The 20444-nt window shown below is 41.8% G+C and overlaps 1 protein-coding gene across 3 annotated transcripts in view; it reads left to right on the top strand.

Moving 5' to 3' along the window:
* The first annotated feature begins 10382 nt into the window (after positions 1 to 10382).
* Positions 10383 to 20444, top strand: part of LOC129836223 (VPS10 domain-containing receptor SorCS1-like) — a 142987-nt gene continuing 132925 nt past the window's right edge. Inside the window, exon 1 of one of the 3 annotated variants that reach the window (XM_055902114.1) lies at positions 10383 to 11409. In XM_055902114.1, coding sequence (XP_055758089.1) covers positions 10597 to 11409 — 813 coding nt within the window. In that variant the 5' untranslated portion in view covers positions 10383 to 10596. The remainder of the gene's footprint in view (positions 11410 to 20444) is intronic. The other 2 variants (XM_055902105.1, XM_055902096.1) reach the window with 2 other exon arrangements.

Here is a 20444-nt window from a genome sequence, read left to right as displayed (position 1 = left end):
TCTGATGATATATCAGCCAAACAGAATGATTGATTGACTGTTTTGCTCACCAAAGCCCTTTTATAAAGCCATAGATTGCCAAGCCGCCATCTTAGCAGCCTTACCCAAAACCACGATCCCCGCCGATAAATCGTCCAATGCCGACCGACAGGGCGACTATTTAGTCATAAATATGCATAGTGGACTCAATCACTCAGCATGTCATATATACACCACGGCCCTGGCCAACAATCTAAGCCTCTGCGTAAACAAATGTGCTATTTATTTAGGTTCATGTGTGGGTGTGAAGACGTTTGCGGTGTGAAATGTTATGGTCAGCTGTTTTCAGGTGATTTGTTTTTCTACTGTGTGTGTTTTGGGCCATGTTAATATGGCAAGTGTGTACGAGCTATTTCCATGATTGAAACTGTTCTAGTTATAGCCCGACTGGAAATAGAACACATAGTTGTTTTCCTTTAAGGAACACGGTTTCTGCCATCATGTACACACTGCAGTATGTGTACCTAACGTGCTGGGTTTTCAGACGATTTGGTAGCAAACTAAAACCAAAATGCATTTAATATGTACAGAGCTCCGTCTGCTTTAGGGAATAAACACATTATCAACACACTGGAAAATTCCGAACCACAAACTCTCTGAGTGAATTCATTAGGAGGAGCATGGCCATGAAGATCCCCAGGAGACCCAGTACTACTGCCCCTTGATGAAACCAAAGGAAACCCCAGTGAGTGGATCTATGTGTACTGCTAACAGCCTGACTCTGGATCTGAGCTAGATAGTTTACGGTCACAGAGCTGTGGAGCCGGGTGCTGCGGTGCAAAACAAATCATGAGATCTCTCTACAGGCTACTAGCATTTTCACCTCTTAATTACACGACATGACGCATTAAACCTGACTGTCACATGTTGACAACCTTGCATAGTAAACAGGTGGGGTAGTCAGCATCTTTAGCACTCTGGAAATTCCTCCCTTAGACAATAACATTGATACATCCAATTGTTCTATTAATTGAGTTAATTTGAAATTACACAGTCAAAACATCGAGGGATAATTTTGTGATTGTTTCTCACACTGGTGGTCAAAGAGGGACTAAATGTGAGAATGCAGTGACGGCAACAATAATATTCAACTAGCTTCTCTGTGGAATCATTCACCAACACGTCACAACAGGGGATCACTGCTAACAGTTCGTGAGAAGCAAGACACATCTCTTATTAAACGTTTTTCTCAGACTGGCACAACAAGAACATCGACCGTGTTGCAATTAAATTCTGGCCCATGCCTCATATTAGTGCTTAATTAAACTTTTCACAATTATATAATTTGCAAACTCTTCCCTGGGTCAAAGTTGTCAGGGTGGCGAGGGGGTAGAAACTTAAAGACATCATTATCTCGGTTCCACTAATAATTATTCTCTCAGGCTGGTGACTCTGTTCAGATGTGAGGTCAATTACAAATACACTGCATAGAGGTACATGCAGTAGAGGATGCATATTCAACCTGACGAATGACGACATTGCTACCCTGCTGCATAAATTCCTCCATTGAACACGTTTGGTACATGGAAATAGGAGGTGGTGTGTGTATGGACCAACTTGGCATATTAGCTCAGTTTTGTTGTTAGTCAATACATTTAACATTTTTGTTTAAAGGCTTTTGAAAACGAGTTTTCGATCGCCTCGCTGTAAATATGGACTCCTGCACAATCGTCACTTGCTGTAAATAAACTTCAAGGCACTGGCATTTCAAGGATCTGTTGCGTGCAGGGTCTTCCTATCAGACTACCTATGCCCTCAGCATTGGATATCCTCACTCCATCCATATACAGGTGTAACAGTATAACTTTAGTACGTCCCCTCGCCCCGACACGGGCGCGAACCAGGGACCCTCTGCACACATCAACAACTGACACCCACGAAGCGTCGTTACCCATCGCTCCACAAAAGCCGCGGCCCTTGCAGAGCAAGGTGCAACCCTACTTGTAGGTTTCAGAGCAAGTGACGTAACTGATTGAAATGCTACTAGCGCGTACGCGCTAACTAGCTAGCCATTTCACATCCGTTACACTCACCCCCCTTTCAACCTCCTCCTTTTAGCCATTTCACATCCGTTACACTCACCCCCCTTTCAACCTCCTCCTTTTCCGCAGCAACCAGTGATCCGGGTCAACAGCATCAAAGTAACAGTATAACTTTAAACCGTCCCCTCGCCCCGACCTCGGGCGCGAACCAGGGACCTTCTGCACACATCAACAACAGTCACCCACGAAGCGTCGTTACCCATCGCTCCACAAAAGCCGCGGCCCTTGCAGAGCAAGGTGCAACCCTACTTGTAGGTTTCAGAGCAAGTGACGTAACTGATTGAAATGCTACTAGCGCGTACCCGCTAACTAGCTAGCCATTTCACATCCGTTACACAGGTTGAAGCTCTTGGATCGTGATCCATTGATCTGCTGGATTAAGAACAAACAGTGGTCGTGAAAAATAAAGATGTCACTCTTTCAGCTCTAACAGGGCACTGAAACACTGTCACAGTGTGTAGAATAGCGGACCCAGAGGAGCCAATGGAGGTGATAGGTGGGAATGAGGAGGACCCGGGGTTGCAAAAAAAATTGTATACGATATATTGCACATCTGGGATTTTCAGGAAGCATGGCTTGGCTTGAAAAACAGTTGTCCATAGCAACTTTCAGGATACAAGAAACTCACAAAAATGACAGATGATGGCGAGTCTAAAGCTCAGCCTCTCAATTAGCTATAAAAAAATATTGCCTAGTCAGACCATCATTAATCTGTTCAAAACAAATCAAATTGTATTTGTCACATGCGCCGAATACAACAGGTATAGACCTTACAGTGAAATGCTTACTTACAAGCCCTTAACCAACAATGCAGTTCAAGAAATAGAGTTAAGAAAATATTTACTAAATAAACGAAAGTAAAAAATAACACAATAAAATAATGAGGCTATATCCAGGGACTACCGGTACCGAGTCAATGTGCGGGATTACAGGTTAGTCGAGGTAATCTGTACATGTAGGTAGGGGTAAAGTGACTATGCATAGACAATAAACAGGTGTCCTGGCTGATAGGCCTTATTAGGGACATACTGTTAAGAGTAGCACAGAGAATTTTCGACCAACCTTTAATTGGCGATACTTCCTCAATTCCCAAATTGGAATACATGTCATTCTAAACTTCCATGGCAAGTTTCAAGGGGTTTGTTTGAATTTACAAAATAGTATGTTATTTAATTTGCTCCATGAAGTACAGTGCATTTGAAAAGTATTCAGACCCCTTCACTTTTTCCACATTTTGTTACGTTATAGCCTTATTCTAAAATGAATTAAATAGTTTTCCCCCATCAATCTACACACATTACCCCATAATGAAAAAGCAAAAACTGTTTTTTAGAAATGTTTGCAAATTTATGGAGGAAAAAAAATGGAAATATATCATTTACATAAGTATTCAGACCCTTCACTCAGTACTTTGTTGATGCACCTTTGGCAGTGATTACAGCCTTGAGTGTTCTTGGGTATGATGCTACAAGCTTGGCACAAGTATTTGTGGAGTTTCTCCATTCTTCTCTGCAGATCCTCTCAAGCGCTGTCAGGTTGGATGGGGAGCGTTGCTGCACAGCTACAGTATTTTCAGGTTTCTCCAGAGATGTTTGGTCGGATTCAAGTCCGGGCTCTCGCTGGGACACTCAAGGACATTCAGAGACTTGTCCCGAAGCCACTCCAACGTTGTCTTGACTATGTACTTAGGGTCGTTGTCCTGTTGGAAGGTGAACCGTCGCCCCAGTCTGAGGACCTGAGCACTCTGGAGCAGGATTTCATCAAGGATCAATCTGTACTTTGCTACGTTCATCTTTCCCTCAATACTTATTAGCCTCACAGTCCCTGCCACTGAAAACAATCCCCACAGCATGGTGCTGCCACCACTATGCTTCACTGTAGGGATGGTGCCAGGATTCCTGCAATGTGTCACTTGGCATTCAGGCCAAAGAGTTCAATCTTGGTTTCATCAGACTGGAGAATCTTGTTCCTCATGGTCTGAGAGTCTTTAGGTGGTTTTTAGCAAACTCCAAGCGGGTTGTCATGTGCCTTTTACAGAAGAGTGGCTTCCGCCTGACCACTCTATCATAAAGGCCTGATTGGGGGAGTGCTGCAGAGATGATTTTCCTTCTGGAAGGTTCTCCCATCTCCATAGAGGAACTCTGGAGCTCTGTCAGAGTGACCATCGGGTTCTTGGTCACCTACCTGACCAAGGCCCTTCTCCCCTGATTGCTCAGTTTGGCCAGGCGGCCAGCTCTAGGAAGAGCCTTGGTGGTTCCAAACTTCTTCCATTTAAGAATGATGGGGGCTACTGTGTTCTTGGGGACCTTCAATGCTTCAGACAATTGCTGGTACACTTCCCTAGATCTATGCCTCGACACAATCCTGTCTCAGAGGTCTACAGACAATTCCTTCAACCTCATGGCTTGGTTTTGCTCTTACATGCATTGTCAACTGTGGGACCTTATATAGACAGGTGTGTGCCTTTCCAAGTCATGTCCAATCAATTGAATTTACCACAGTTGGACTCCAATCAAGTTGTAGAAACATCTCAAGGATGATCAATGGAAACTGGATGCACCTGAGCTCAATTTCAAGTCTCATGGCAAAGGGTCTGAATACTTAAGTCAATACGTTTTTTCTGTTTTTGATTTTTAATAAATTTGCAAACATTTCTTAAAACCTGTATTTGCTTTGTCATTATGGGGTATTGTGTGTAGATTGTTAAGGATTTTTTTAGTCATTTCTTTTTAGAATAAGGCTGTAACGCTCCTAAAGCTCAACACAACGATTAACCAATGAGAATATACATTTAATTAGCTGAACTTTACTTTGTTAATTAGACAAGGCAATACTGTAAAGAACTTGATTTAAGTTTATTGCATTCATTACTTTAAATTACCATATTTAGTCAAGTACACTTTAGTTTCAAAGACACAGAGCTGCATAAAATAGAACATGATTAGAGCTACTACTTAGGCACACCGAAAGCATGGCTGGGCAGCACACTAATTATCTAACTCACCACACCTGTGCAATCAACCTGGTAGCAAACAATAATGTATATAAACCCTGGATTACAGATGGTATGTACAGTATTGGCCAATGAGAGGCTTAGAAGCCACCAGTCGACCATATTGGCACTCTCCAGAAGAAACAGTCCTCCATAGGAATGTTTCAAGGACAACATTTCATGTGTTTAAGTTGTTTTTTGTTGTAGTGGGGACAGTAACATTAGAACTTTCAGAAAACTACTTTAAGGATTTATTTTATTTTATATTTATATGTTTAGCTCACATAATATAATTTAAAAGTATGCATTAAGGTGTCTGTAACAAAACAAACGTGGCAAAAACAAATGTTAACATTGATATATGCATTTCTTAAGCTTCCAAAATATTTTTTATTACAGTGAGGAAGTGCCAAGATGGAGGCACATTGCCTTCAAAACAGCGCCACCAGTTAGCCATCTAGTGTATACATAAATCATTGGTAGCGAACAATAAAAAAAAAGGTCTATAGCCAGAAATCTGTATATAATGATGAGGTGCTCATGTCTCCACTCTAACAATGGGAGTCGTTGTCCCAAATGTAAGAAGGCAGAACGTCACTAGTTACCACAGCCACAAAGTCATAAACCCCGCCCATTTCTACAATCTTTGAAAGGACATCCCAGCATCAGTGCAACAGAGCGAGAGACTGATGTGCCTATTGAAGTAAAAGCCAGGCATCTGTCCTATCATTTTTAAAGACACTTGATTCATGAAAAAGTCATCGTTGAGGAGCAGGGTTGAGGTAAACAATTCCAAAAAAGTCACAACTGCAAGATCTGAAACTGTGATCCCATAACAGATTGTTCTGTTCTAGTCTGGTGAGTCCAAATTTGAGGCTTTCCGCTTTCAGTACAGTGGGCTTCTGAAGTAAGAGTCATTAATAATTATCATTGCTTCACTCCGAAGACTCCCGGTAATGCTCAGTCTGCAGCAAAATATTAATATTTCAGCCCCGGTAGTGAAAGCTTTTAAAGTAGTCGCTCATCTAATCCCTCAAATGGATTAAGAGGGATCTTTTTTCCTCTCTTACCTGGGCTCCTCCAAAAACTTTTCAGCAGCAGATGATGTTGATGAGAGTGCTAGGAAGTTTAGTCTAGAGCTGTGTTGACAGACTGCTTTGTTTTCTGATGGTGGATGGTTCATCTCCAGTCCCTTTGTTCTTTCTGGTTAGCAGGGCACTTAGGAACTGAAATAAGTTGAATTAAATACAAATGAAGTGTCTGTAACAAGTTGAACTAAATAAAACTGAAATGTAAGAAGTTGAAATAGATACAACTGAACTGTAATAAGTTGAACTAAATGAACAACCGTTTACAAATGGCAGCTCTATAGTCCAGCTCTATAAGCACCCTGAAAGAAAACATACCTTTGGAGGCTTAAGTAAATTAAGGAGAGTACAATAAGGGCTTGATCAAGTACAGGCGGGTTGCTCCTGAACTGCACAGTGTGGCAAAACAAACCTTCAAGATCACCCAATGTGAAAAATTTCAACAACAATTTTTTTTAAACTTTCCACCAGGTTATCAAAGAACAGCAACAACAAAAAAACGATCTGGTATTCTAACACCCTTCAGTGTGTTGAACAAGTCTCTCTGATGATATATTCTATTGGCCGGATTCAGTGGGTCCTTGTTGTAAAAGCTACTGTACATGTATAATGCTTTTATGACTGAGGCTTTTGGCTTTAGCTGGATGACATCATTGCTAAGCTCTGGCTTGGTTCATTAGGGGAGATCTCTCATTGCCATTATACCTGGGTCTCTCAGTTCTGTCTAAACGGATAATCCAATTATCCATGTCCCAATGTCTCACTATATTCACCAGACATTGGGGTCGATTCAATTCAAACTGAGCCAATTTAGAAGAAAGGAATTGAAATTTGAATCATGAATTGGAAACGGGGGTGTTAACTTAACTTAACCACCCACGGTCAAGCCTACTTTCGTGACTTTTCCTTCATAGCAATTGGGCTTCTGATTCTCCCAAAGTCTGACTTTGGGTTTGAAACCTCATATTGTTATGGATGGATGGTCGGGCAATTAATCTTTCCAAGAAACAAACATCCCAAAACAGTGGAAATTGAAAGTGTTGAACTCTGCTGTTGAACTCTTCTCAATGAGTCACTGCCAACTGATTGCTCCTGACCTGATGATTGAACCCGGCAGAGCCCCACAGAGGGTGAATACCAAATAAAGTCTGTAATATGGGAAACATCTCCATTCACTAGAACTCTCTGTTTGAGACTCCACAAAGTAGAAAGAAAAGAACCATTCACTTGATCTCTTGTCTTTTCTAGCTTTTCCTGGAGCTGGAGACTTTCGATTTTTTCCAAGACTTCAGTTCTTCCCTTTCCCTTTATTCTAGTCACCACTCCTTTTACCCCTTTAGAAAAAGATCCATTTGGCTGTGTTTAGACAGGCAGCCCAATTCTGATCTTTAAAAAAAACCCGAATTGGTCTTTTAACCAAAATATCTGATGTGAAAGGATCTCATGTGATTGGTCAAAAGACCAATAAGTGGAAAAAATATCAAAATTAGGCTGCCTTTCTAAACGCAGCCTATATGTAAATCATGTATTGGACAACTTCCTTTTTCGAGAGCTACTTTTATGAAGGGAATGTTTTGGCAGATAACTATAAAAAAGGCCATGGCTTTTCTAGGTTGTGTCTGGCGATTTCAATGACTCGTTTGTGTTGGTGTTGCAGGCCTGTTTAATAGAGCCTAGGGTTTTTATGATAGGCTATCTGTGGCTGTGGTGTTGAAATGTGGCCCTGGGAGCTTCACTAGGGAAATGCAGGGACGCAGTAAAACTAATTGAATCCCTAATGTATGAGTAAAAGTAGCATGGAGGCCCAGTTGATCATCTGTCACAGAAACTTCAAACCAGAAATAACAATTATATCCTAAAAAGGGGGTTCCGTGACTAAGTTACATTTCGAGGAACTATTTGGATTAGAAACGAGACATACATTTGCTTGCTTTTGAAAGAGTCCTACAGTGAAGTTTCTTGTATGTCCTTCAGAAATCTTACTCAACATATTCAAAGGGTAGTCTGAATCACCCACACTTGACACACCTCTACAGTCACCTTCAGTCAGGTGGCATCTTATACTTAACCCCTCTCCTTATGCGTCATGATACTGTACCTCCTCTCTCCCAGTCCCTCTTTCTGTGTGACTCATTGACCTTGTCGTGCATTCATAGTCCAAGTGCATACTAGTACACTACAACTGGGTACAAATCAGACAAAGTAGGGTCTGAATATCATATTCCGCAACATCCTCCAAATCAATTTCTGCTATTGACAGGGCATTGATTCTATGTGAATGGATGGCGTGTCCAGACTTGGATGTGAGATGATGGGGTGTGAGACTGTACCACCCACTCACACACATGCAGGTGCACACACACACAAACACACACACACACACACACACACACACACACACACACACACACACACACACACACACACACACACACGGAGACACACACACACACGGAGACACACACTTGCACACATGAAACACATGCACACACACACACTCAGCCAGGCAGCAATCTCCTCAATCACTCCCATCATCATGTCTATTACTGTCTGCCTCAGTGTGTGTGCGTGTGTTTGTGCCTGTGTGCACACTGGGGGAAGAATGGTGTGATAAGTGTCTTCCAGCCACGTGGGGCCTGCCCATCGCAAGACCATTAATCCAATCCAAAATGTCTGCTTAATGCAGTGTGCCACGGAGAGAGGCAATACTTAATATATTTTAGGTCTATGGTAGGATGTCAGGGGATTTAACCCTTTAGGCCACCAAGAGAGGAGAAACATTCCAGTACAATGGGAATTCTATTGGAATTCTATACCAATGACCAGAATGAAAAGTTAAAAATACACATTGGGAATTGGATAGCCTACCACTGATCTAAAACCTTAACAAATACTATTAGATCGGTTTTTAATCTGATGCCGACGTTATAGGCTACTTGGATGAAAGCCAAGAAAATCCATATTTATATATCTCCATTTATTGTATCAACAACTCTTTATGTTCTGAATATTAAGAAAAAAACAACTATCAAAGTGATTTGTGCTCATTTGCATTTCCCTCTACGCATTTAAATGCTCATCAGCGCAACAATTATCGCATACATAATACATAGCGTATCACGTCATTAAAAGGCAGAGAAAAACAAACAGCTACATTTCCGGCGTGTTTGTGTTTCCCCCCCGGTTCCTGACATTGACCGTTTGCACAGTCTAGGGACCCATGCCTTTTAAAATGGTAATACTCTTCTTTCTGATGTGTGAAGATAACATAACAGTATCTAATTACGATAACCGTACCTAGGCTATATGTTTACTTCAGTGTTGTTCACTGGTGGCATCTCTCACGTTCTGAAACATTTTCAGATAAAAAAATATTGACGGCGTCAATTTGGCACGGAGGCACGTTCTAGCAAGTCCCAGTGAACGGATGTCGGATGTATCATGTAGGCTAGTGAACGACCTCACATTGCTTATGATGTTCTCACATCACATGTAGAGAGACAATCTAAAGCAGTGGTGTCAAACTCATTCCACGGAGGGCCGCGTCTCTGCGGGTTTTTTGGTTGTTCCTTTCAACAAAGAACTAGACAACCAAGTGAGGGGAGTTCATTACTCATTTGTGACCTTAATTCATCAGTCAAGTACAAGGGTGGAGCGAAAACCCGTAGACCCTCGGCCCTATGGAATGAGTTTGATACATGTGATCTACAGTTTATATTCTATAATAATTGTCATGCCCATATAGAGGGTATTTAAATCTTAATGATTGCTTAATACATCATACCTCTGTGATCCGTGACATTATGCATAATGGGAGTTTAATTAATATTTTCTAATTTCAGAACACCCCCTCTCCCTAAGGACAATATCACGACTTTAACTTTAAAGCAATTAGACAGATTCATAATGAATATAACCATTATCTTTCATCTTCTGAGAAATGTGATTGAGCAGTTGACTCTTATGCACAGTAGGCCTAGCTACTGGTAGATGGAATCTACAGCTGTTAGGGATATTGTTAACAAGACCATAGTAATAGCCAACAACATTGACAAAGGAATCATATAAGCAATAGTATTTAAAAAGAGAGCGAATAAGATTACATACGTACGATAAATGCTAACAAATTATTTAATGCGAAATTATTAACGGGTCGTTCTTGGTGAGGGGAAAAAACACAGACGCAAGAAGAAATCTCGCCTATCTTTTCCCTGGATTCAGCCAGCTCCTCCCCCGCGCGCGCAGGGCTTCATTCGATCAAATCCTTCATCTGGGACCACTTCGCCGAGTAGCACTTTTTAACACTGCAGAACAATTGGACGAGCCACAATTTGCGAGGAGTTCCGTTGCTTAACATCAATTACAGTCACAAAGGGAAGAGAGTAAAAAAAAAAACTATTGTATCCAGACTGAGCATCTTTCTTTGCCACCAGCTATGGAGAGGGTTGTCAGATTATGCCCTATTTGGCACAATAACGTTTTTTGGTTTATGCTTTTGATAATCATATATTTCTTTCTAGCCGCTAAATCAGAGCTAACTTGCAGATCATGTCAGCCGGGAGATAAGGGGCGTATTAAGGAATTACTGCTTAAAACTGACACACGAGAATTCGCAACAGGGTACGGAGAGGAAGTTATTGGAAATGGAGACGGGGCAACTGCTTCACGGAGTTTAAATTCTGCAAGTGCCGAAACTCAGCAGCTTGGTTGCGCAGCTGGGTCCGATGAATGCATCCAGGGGAAATACATCTACTCAAGGCGTAAACGGAATACTGACATGCCGTTCCGTTCCAAAAACGCACTACTCGATGGAGGAATGCACTACGGTGGTGGTAAACAGAGAAAATTCACCCCGCGCGGTGAGTACAAAGTTTCCAACCTGAAAATGAACCTTCATGCAGGAAATACAGATGTCGGGAAGGCTCGCGCAGATTTAATTCCCGGCATCACACACAAGCACCGAGTTCGTAGGAACAGCCCGAGAGCTAATATTGGGGACGATAAAGTGAAGTCCTCCGGCTCACCCAAGAGAAGGGAGACGCTGCCTCTGAGTTACTCTCGAGAGGGCATCACCTCACCGGCTGGGCGCAGCAGAGTGACACGGTCCGAATTGCGATGGAGCAACGAGGACAGGAGAGCGGCCAGTTCGAGGCAGGACGAACTCAAACTCACCAGTTCAACCTTCGCTTTGACCGGAGATTCCGCTCACAACCAAGCCATGGTGCACTGGTCTGGGCAAAATAGCAGTGTAAGTGAATACTTGTACAGTTGTCTTAGACCAAATATTATTTTATGTGCGCATTCACGCAGCGCATCAACGGAGAGAAAATGTAGCCATCAGTTTGACTTTCGTGAAATTGCCAATAAATTAGGCCTACGAAAGGTGTGTGTGTGAGTGAGTGTGTGTGTGTGTGTGTGCGCGCGCGCGCATAGAGTGTGGGATTCATTCCGAGGCAACAGTCTGTGTGTTGTCATCCCCAGTATAATTGCCAAAGCCTATTCGACATGCATCACTTTTGTTGTTAAGTGATATCATCAAGTGACTGAACAATCATCTGAACAAATCATGGCAAAATCATGGCAGAGACACTCAAGACAGAAAACACAATCGCCTCAGCTGTTGCTTATATGAGACAGTTTCCCCATGCTTCTCAGAGAGAATCTCTGACCCTTTTCCCCATTCCTCATTACCCGCACTTAGTCCTGTCTGTAACGAAACTGATTTCATTTAAACACATCACCAGCTCTCATGCCCCCAGTGTTTCTGAGGGGGCTTGAAAAACCAACTTCCAAAGTGTGACCTTATGCATTTGAGGTGGAGGGATATCAAATACAACAACAGTATGACCTATTTCTTCTGAAGCAGTAGTTAAATGGTCATCCTAGTCTCTTGTCGAGGGTTTCCTAATACACAGTGGTGCCCATTTTTGTTCCTACCCAGCGCTAACGCACTCTACTGTACTGAACTCTACTCTATACTGTAGTGTAATGAACTGTTCTGTGCTGTACTGTGCTGAACTTTGATGTCCAAACTTGTGAAACATAGACATCTATGATTGGTTCAGATTTTGTCCAGTCTGGACCAACCAAATATGGTTTTATTTGGGGGCAGAGCTCATAAAAATAATAGCCAGTGTGTAGAGTTATACCAAGGGACCCATGACGAAATTCCATTACTGTCATTCTGTTACTGTGTCTAAATTCAAGTCAATAGCTGTTTGAATACTCGTACTAACCATACTATTTGTGATGTAAATTGAGAATGTAGTATGCTTATTGGTCATATTATGGATAGAGTTAGTATGCCAAAAGTTCCCAGATGTTGTACTACATTCATCAAAATATGAAGTATACACGCAGTGGACACTTTTTTTCTGTACTTTTAGGGCCCATAATGCAATTCTTCAGGAAATGGGCATGGCTTTACAACCATTTTCAGATTTGAAGAAAATTGCTGGAAAATATGCAGCTGAAGTCCAACCAGAGCGGATAAAATTAATTGCTTTAACTAATTATGACAAATGTTGAGCAATGTAATAAAGTAATGCCTTTTCAAGTAAGTTAAGCTACACATTATGTTGGCTGACAATGTGTTGGCCACTCTATCCTTTCGAACCGCATATCATTACACCAGTAGGTACTACCGATATGTTAGATGGCTACCTCGTTCATGGGCTACTAATACATCAAACTTGCCAGTATATTAACTATATGCTTGCTAACTAACTACCCAACGTTTGACTTGATTATTCACGTCATTTTTAGCTAAGTGGTAGAGTCGTTGTGAGTTCTCGAGTGGACATAAATTCGCTCTGGCTATCTACTCCGATTTCAGAGCACTCCCGTCTGAGTGTACCAGAGCGAGAATAACTGATGAATTTACGACCGCTCAACACCTGTTGAATATGGCCGGTGTCAGTAAACATCAGCAAAAAAGCAAAATGAAATTTTTGCCAGCAGGACAGTTACAGTCACCAACTCTCTGGATAACATGACAACAGCCCAACCAGCTCTGCTGTGGCGAGGAGGAAAATGGTCAGAGAGGTGTTTTCTCATTTGTCTCTGGAAGTAGCTAGCCGGTTAGCTTGTGTGCTTGACTGCAGTGCCGTTGTGATGGCCAGAATGCTTGGATCAACCCTACCCCTTGGCCAGTGTGCGCTCTGAACGCTCAGAATTTACGAATGGACAAAAATGTCTAGCTAGTAATTTATGCTAACAAGCTAGCAAGAGAATCAACTTTCGGTAGACAGGCTTAGATCTAGAATGCTCAACTGAAAGGATACCTTTAGTTTACAGTATACTAAAAGGAACTAATAGTATGTAGTGTATATACTCATTACGTTTACAGTATGTTGGTATGGGTATTCGAAGACAGCCAATGTGTCATGTCATAGCTGACACCCCATTCTTTCTGCAGACATCGTTGAATCTTAATTCGCAGTAGATATTTACGTTTTGGGGGGAAAACGTGGACCCATTAAAAAATGAAGGGAGATTTGACAAATTATGTTACCAAACTTTGCATCTGCACAGTTCTTCCAGTAAATTTGTTGGTTTGTTGAACTTTGAAAACAATGTTTTTTGTTTGACATACATTTGAATAGAAAGATTTGAGGCTCAGCATAATTCTGTTACCATGGAATTGCCCAGCAGCATCACCCCCATATAGCCATATGGAACCTGTGCTGTTTTGTGATATGAATAGATTGGGTTCTAATTGTGTGCAACTGTGAAACAATTCCCCCCTCTCTTCTCACTTGTGACGCAAGCAACTTTGTAATGAGCAAGAATAGATCTCCTGCATTAAATATGTAGAGTTGTTGCTGTATGCAGAAACAAATAGAGACTCTTAGAATTTTCACATCTGAGCACAAGTGCAAATAAACAGATGAGTTGACAATGCTTCGTGGAGCAGAAATGGAAGTGTCTGTGTCTGTCTGTCTTTTTATGGGATGTGTGCTGCTGCTGTATATCTAACCTATTGGGCATTTGTATAGTTACGGGTATTAATAATCCCATATGCTGTGTGTGTGTGTTTGTGCCAGATTGGAATATGAAGGAATATGCCTTCTCATAATAGCCCAGTAGACAGTGGTGGATTAAGTGATGGAGTCATGCAGTAGAGGAGATGAAGAGATGGGAGGTGTGTGTGTGTTAAATACTGTATGATTCTACATGTAGATGATGGATGATTCAAATGTTTGCCTCAAAAAGGAGCTGAGATAATTTGTACATTCTGATCATTGTTTGGAGAGACATTGGGACAAGCTTGGGATTTTAAATCTCATGGAAAGGTTACAGCAAACACACCAGAGTCCCGACGGGGGATATGTGGCACTGGCATATTCCTCGCATGCACATAAAAGTGTGCCAGGAGACTGCATATTTACATTATTGAAATGTCAGGGCATTAAATACTTTGCTTGTCACTCAAGATAACAAGATGCAGCCTGGCACAGTCAATCCATGTAACAAGTTTACTCCGCATCTTTGGACTGCCTCGGGAAGATATAGAATGTGCCCACATGCATCATGGGTATTAATATGGATTGGGTGGTATGGAAGTCAACGGCCCAATGCCAAATCGACCCCTAAGCCCTTCGCCTTAAAACCACTTGTGGAGATCTGATAGGTTAGGTAGATGTTTAAACTACGTTGCTTACAACAATCAAGTTCTCTCGGATCTCCACAAGTGCATAGGGTGTAGGGCTTAGGGGTCCATTTGAGATTGGGCCAACATAGCGTTGAAGCTTCTTCTTTGAATTCATGCTGCCACACTACTCCTCAGTATCAGTATTGCTCAGAAACGTCTTCACTTTAGTCAGGGCAGATCTGGGTTTAAATAGTATTTGTTTTCTGTCAAATACTTCAGCTGTGCTTGACTGAGCTTGCCTGGTGCAATGGAACCAATGGAATAGTCCCAAAAGTGCCAACCCCGCCCATCTGGGATTCCATGAACCCAGGTCTGAGTCATAGAATCAATGAACCAGAACCAAAGCCAGACTTGAACCAAGCTAGGAGCCATACTCTGATTCCATTTTCCCAGTTGAGGCAGTTCTTAAGACAAAACCCATGCTAAAAATGAAATGAGTTTTTAGCCATACAATGATCAAACATACTTCGAAACAAAAGCATTTGTCAGAGAAGTTTCTTTTTGAGCCGAACAGAAGAAGAAAATCAAAAGTTTTTGTTGCCAATTAGTGAGTGAGTTGATCACAAAGTTGGTGGAGAAGTGTGTTGTGCGAAACCAGCTCACACCAGCTGTCTCGGTTTGACGACAGTCTCACTCTGGCTGTTCCTATGTGTTGAGGGAATCTATTTATGGTTCTGTACAGCAGTTGTCTTGTACAGCAGTGAAGGCACATTGACAGCAAAAAAAGAAGAAAGTCCTCTTTCAAACAAAGATCTCTGTTTTTCTAACACATCAAATGTTCTGTAATTTGCTCGTTTTCCAACAATTTGATGGTGTCAACGGCTCCCGCTTGCAGTAGTGGCCACGGCGGAGCCAGTCGTGTTAAACCAAGCACATTTACAACCTGTTATCCAAGATGGCTGAAAATCAAACAGGCAATTTAAATGAGCCGTATGCTAAACTGACAGACCCACACAATCAGGGCCACAGCAGTTAAACAAGAGAACACCCACCATTGAAATGTACTATTACATATTCATTGGCCCTGGCAGAAATGGCCAGAGAGGAGTTTGTGTTTTCTGTAGCTATTTCTTTCCAGTCATTTGGCACTTTATTATTATCCTGCACCACCAACTGTGCTGTTCCTGTATTCCCACTCCTCACACCCCAACTCCCATGTACAAAACAGTGAGTCACAGAGTGATATCACTTGAATACGAACAAAAATAACAGCAGCCTAACAAAGGCGCAGTGCAATCCACTCTTTCAATTATCCCCCATCTCCGAAAGGAAGTAGTGATAGAAACACATTTACTTGCATTGCAATGGGATTCCCTCTGAACTACAGTGGCTAAGGGGCTAATGATAGTACTGAGCAACTGGTAAATATCTGGTCATATTCTATAATAGATACAAATATTTGTCATAATGTACTACATTCAATAGTTGGTTGTGGTACTGTACACACTAATATGTATGTCTGTCTATACAAATAAAATCTTGTGATAACTACTGTATCAATGCCATATGATTGGCTTATCTTACTGGCGAACATTTCCCAAGCTCTGTCCCCCCCCCCCCCACTGTTGGGAGAGTTAACTCTGGTGTCTGTAACTGTCTGGGATAATTGAGCCGCAGGGTATGTGCTGGGTCAGGCACTGATCAGGCAGCGGGCCCGCGGAGACGGTCACGGTCCACTAGCCAGCGTTTATTTACCGGTCTGGCTAACACGGCCCTCCCTCGTTTGCCTGTAAACAAAACCCACCAGGCCCAGGTTTGCTCTTCGCTTCTCACTTTTCTTTCTCAGACAACTTCCAGAGGATTATTGACAAATAATAAAGACGGCCTGAGTTGGAAAACCGTAACAAAATCTAGTAGCGATATTGAAAGCGTCAGCTTTCCTTGTTGTTATAGAGCCCCAGACTCTGCATGCATGGACAAATAATAAAAACGAGTTTATAAGTAATGTACCTGGGTAGCACTCTAATCCCACCCTAGGAGGCCTCAGGAGTGCACACTTCATTTCAGTAAGTGCCCTTTTCCCCTGCCTTCCACCCTCCTCCACTCACTATTGGATCCTGTCGCAGTCATATTTTGATGATTTCATCATCTTTCATGTTTGCTTGCCCTGGACAATATTCAAGGTCCCTATAGTGTTAAGTGAAGTAGATTAGTTATTTACCAATAGAGATTGAATCAAGTAAAAGCCAACTGGTAGATGATGCTTGCTGAGAGCTTGGGGGTAAATAGATTGCGGGGCTGTAAAAGCTGGTAGTTCAATTTCAATGTTTATCAGTGTAATGCTATGCTCTTTCCAGGGGATTGTAGGTGAAATAATTGGGTTTTACATGCATGGTTTGGTGTCAAGATGTTGGGCAGCAGGGATGGGAAGCCATTGGAGCACATTACTGCTATAAAATATACTTATCTATCTTATCTGTCATTAACTATACAATTCATTTAATTCAAACCCATTCATTTTGAATATGTTTACACATTTTATAATTTTCACCAGCCAATTCAGCTGAAATGAACAACAAAACATTTGTCATATTCCTTTTTGAAAGTACCCCTAGTTTACCTTTTGACAAATGTCGGTTCATTCGGATAACTAACTCGCACTCAAATAACAGTCAGTGGTGCAGTCATACAAGTGCTAGTTCTCCCTCTCAGCACATCACCCATCTGGATGGATTCCCTCTTCATAATATCCAGTGACACGTCATATACCAGGCAGGTGGTGGTGGTGGTGGTAATGGTATATTATCCTCTCTGGTTCACCTCTCCTGCTCAGTTGTGGCATATATTTATAGCCATCTCACATGCACACATACACACTTAGGCAGACGGAGATGGACATGATGATGGGAGTGATGGTGATTGAGGAGCTGGCTGCCTGGCTGTGTGTGTGTGTGTGTGTGTGTGTGTGTGTGTGTGTGTGTGTGTGTGTGTGTGTGTGTGGGTGCTGTGTGGGAGAGATGAGAGGTGTGCTTAGCAGGGCCATGCCATTAGAGGTGCATTGATGCGCGGTGCAAAGGCCTGGCTTCAAGGTGGAACACGATCAGTCTCTGTGAGAATTCTTCACTGTTCGGATATCGGCCTATGATTTATGTATATACTGAAGAGTAGGGAGACCTCTGAGGATGACTCAAATATGGAAGGGGTTAATCAGAATGACTGAATTATGAATCAGGTTTTTCCTTCTGCAGGTGTTTCAGGAAAATGCTAAAGTACTTGTCAATGAGTAGGAAATAGTAATATGTATATTTGTTGTGATGGGTGTTATGGTTGCATCAGGTTAGACTACTTTAAAACAAAAACCCTGTTGACTTCTGGTAGAAAAGTTATGTGTTCACTATAATGTGGATACTGTTGATGTCCACACCTGTTTCAAAACTGCAAAAAGGCACGGAAAAGATGAATCATTGTTGATCATTCACTCAATATTCTTACAATTACTTGAGCAGGGAAACAGAAAATGCATTTTGTGTATCTCAAGTGTTGGATTTCCTTGATTGCCATGTTATTGAGTTGATTATCTTGTGTGTGCTTACGTCTCTGCTCTCCATATGGAATAGAATGGGACCCAGTGCAGAGTTTTTATATTAGATTTGTTTGGTCAGATGTATTATTTATCGTTTCAGATTTGATTGTAAATGTTGAGTTTCACATTCGAGGCCTAGCCACTTTTTCGGTGAGATGAGCTACTCTTGTTTATAGCTCCAGTAAGTGGAGTTTGTCCTTTAACCAGAGCTGGACAGAAATAGTAGAGGTTCCAACCTCCCAGTAGGAGGATGGTTGAGTATCTGGACCGTACATATACTCACGCATCGTGCTAATCCCATTGACATTTTGGACATTTGATACAGCATGAGGAACATTTTGATACATCGAGCCACTTTTCCACGTCTATCTCGCTAATCACATCGAGAAATTGAACGTTTTATACGTCCATCCAGCAACATTTCCCCCAGTCGCGAGATAAGGCGTTTGAACGACAGCTTTGTAAAGCAATCCACGGGAACAGCTGTGTGATTCCAGATCTGATGATTATGTCCCTTCAGTAAAAGGCTACAGAAAGATCGAGACGGATGGAAAAGAAACAAGATGAAAGTTTATGGAATAGGTTGTGTTGCAACACACTCCTCCAGACACATACAGTAGGCCCTACATCAAGATGTCAGAATGGGTTCAGTTTCCAGCTAGTCGTCTCCTCTCTCCTCTTAATCTCAGGCAAATAGGAGTGAATTGGGATGAATCGCCGTGCACAGAGTGTGTACACATTAGTAGTTTCCTCGGAGCTCGTAGCAGCTCGTGTCCCCTTTCGCCATTCAGATTGACAAGGATGATTGTTGGCAGCTATTGAAAGACAGTCGGATGTCCTCTTTAGGCAGCCAGACAGTCCCATCTAGGCACATCTCCGCACTGATCAGGTGCAGAATTGTATGTGGCACAAATTGAATGCCAGGCAATCTGTGACCCCGAGGAGTATGGCTGAAAGCGAAGATAAAAATTATTTATTTTTTTCAATGAAGAAAGGCTGGGGAGGCAGATGGGGTGAAAGAGATGAGGTGGGATGAGATGACTGGCTCCAGTTAATTGACCAGGTTCAGATAAAGCAAGGAGACCGAGAATGGTAACCCACCCCCACAAAATATAGAATGGCATTTGCTCTCCTTAGGAACCATCAGCCAACATGTGTTTCTCCTTTCAATAAGTGTCTGGTTATGTCTGGGGCCGTCTATGGGCACTGCGACAAAATCAAACTCGAGATGAACCTTGTTTTTGCCCCACTTACGCTCTGGAAAACCGACATCTCACAATACAAGGGACTTTCAGATTCAAAACCAAAAAGCGAACGGCGAAGTTCTCCTCCTTTTTCTACCACACCCACTGGAGGTAGTTTTATTAAATTACGACGGACGACCTAGAGGAGTGCTTTACAACGCCTCTTTCTATGAGGACAGATAGGATTACTGTGACATTAATATCTATACATTCCCCTCTGTACGTGACTTGGCTCTGCATCAACTTCTGCTCAGGGCTTCTTTTTAACCGTGGGCTGAGAAATGACAATGCTATTATATAGAACATATATACAGTTTTTATTTTTGTCACCTGTTTAAAAAGTTTTTATTTTTATATTGCACTGGTTAATTAAGTCCACACAATATTTTTCCAGCTGCACGGGAGAGCGAGAGACAAATCAACCTTACATGTGTAATTGAAATTCCCCCTAAATGTTATTAAACATGCAGCTCGCTTTTGCCCAGAACAAACTGAGAATTCTAGTTGCCCGCTTCCGCCGCTACCCACTGACAACATTAAACAACTGGAAAAAGGTTTACCAGTGTTGTGGTTGCACACAAAAATAATTGAGTACCTGCTGTTGGTTACAGTATTTACTACAGTTCAATACTGGATTGTGTCAGTGAATAAAGCCCGATTAGAAAAGAGGAAATGAACTGAAGAATGAAACTTGTTAATTTAGTTGATCTTAGCTCTTAAAGTGAAGAAGGGAAAGGATGAATATGCATAGGTAGAATAAACAAATGAACATGATGATTTATTTGTAGAATTAACCTTTTTTTTGTGAACAAATTCAACTCAATCTTTTATGGTATGTAAATGACATCCTATCTGATGTTAGA

This window comes from Salvelinus fontinalis, chromosome 3 (genome assembly GCF_029448725.1).
Source record: "Salvelinus fontinalis isolate EN_2023a chromosome 3, ASM2944872v1, whole genome shotgun sequence".
Taxonomy (NCBI): Eukaryota; Metazoa; Chordata; class Actinopteri; order Salmoniformes; family Salmonidae; genus Salvelinus; species Salvelinus fontinalis.
This window is presented reverse-complemented; position numbering and strand designations above follow the sequence as displayed.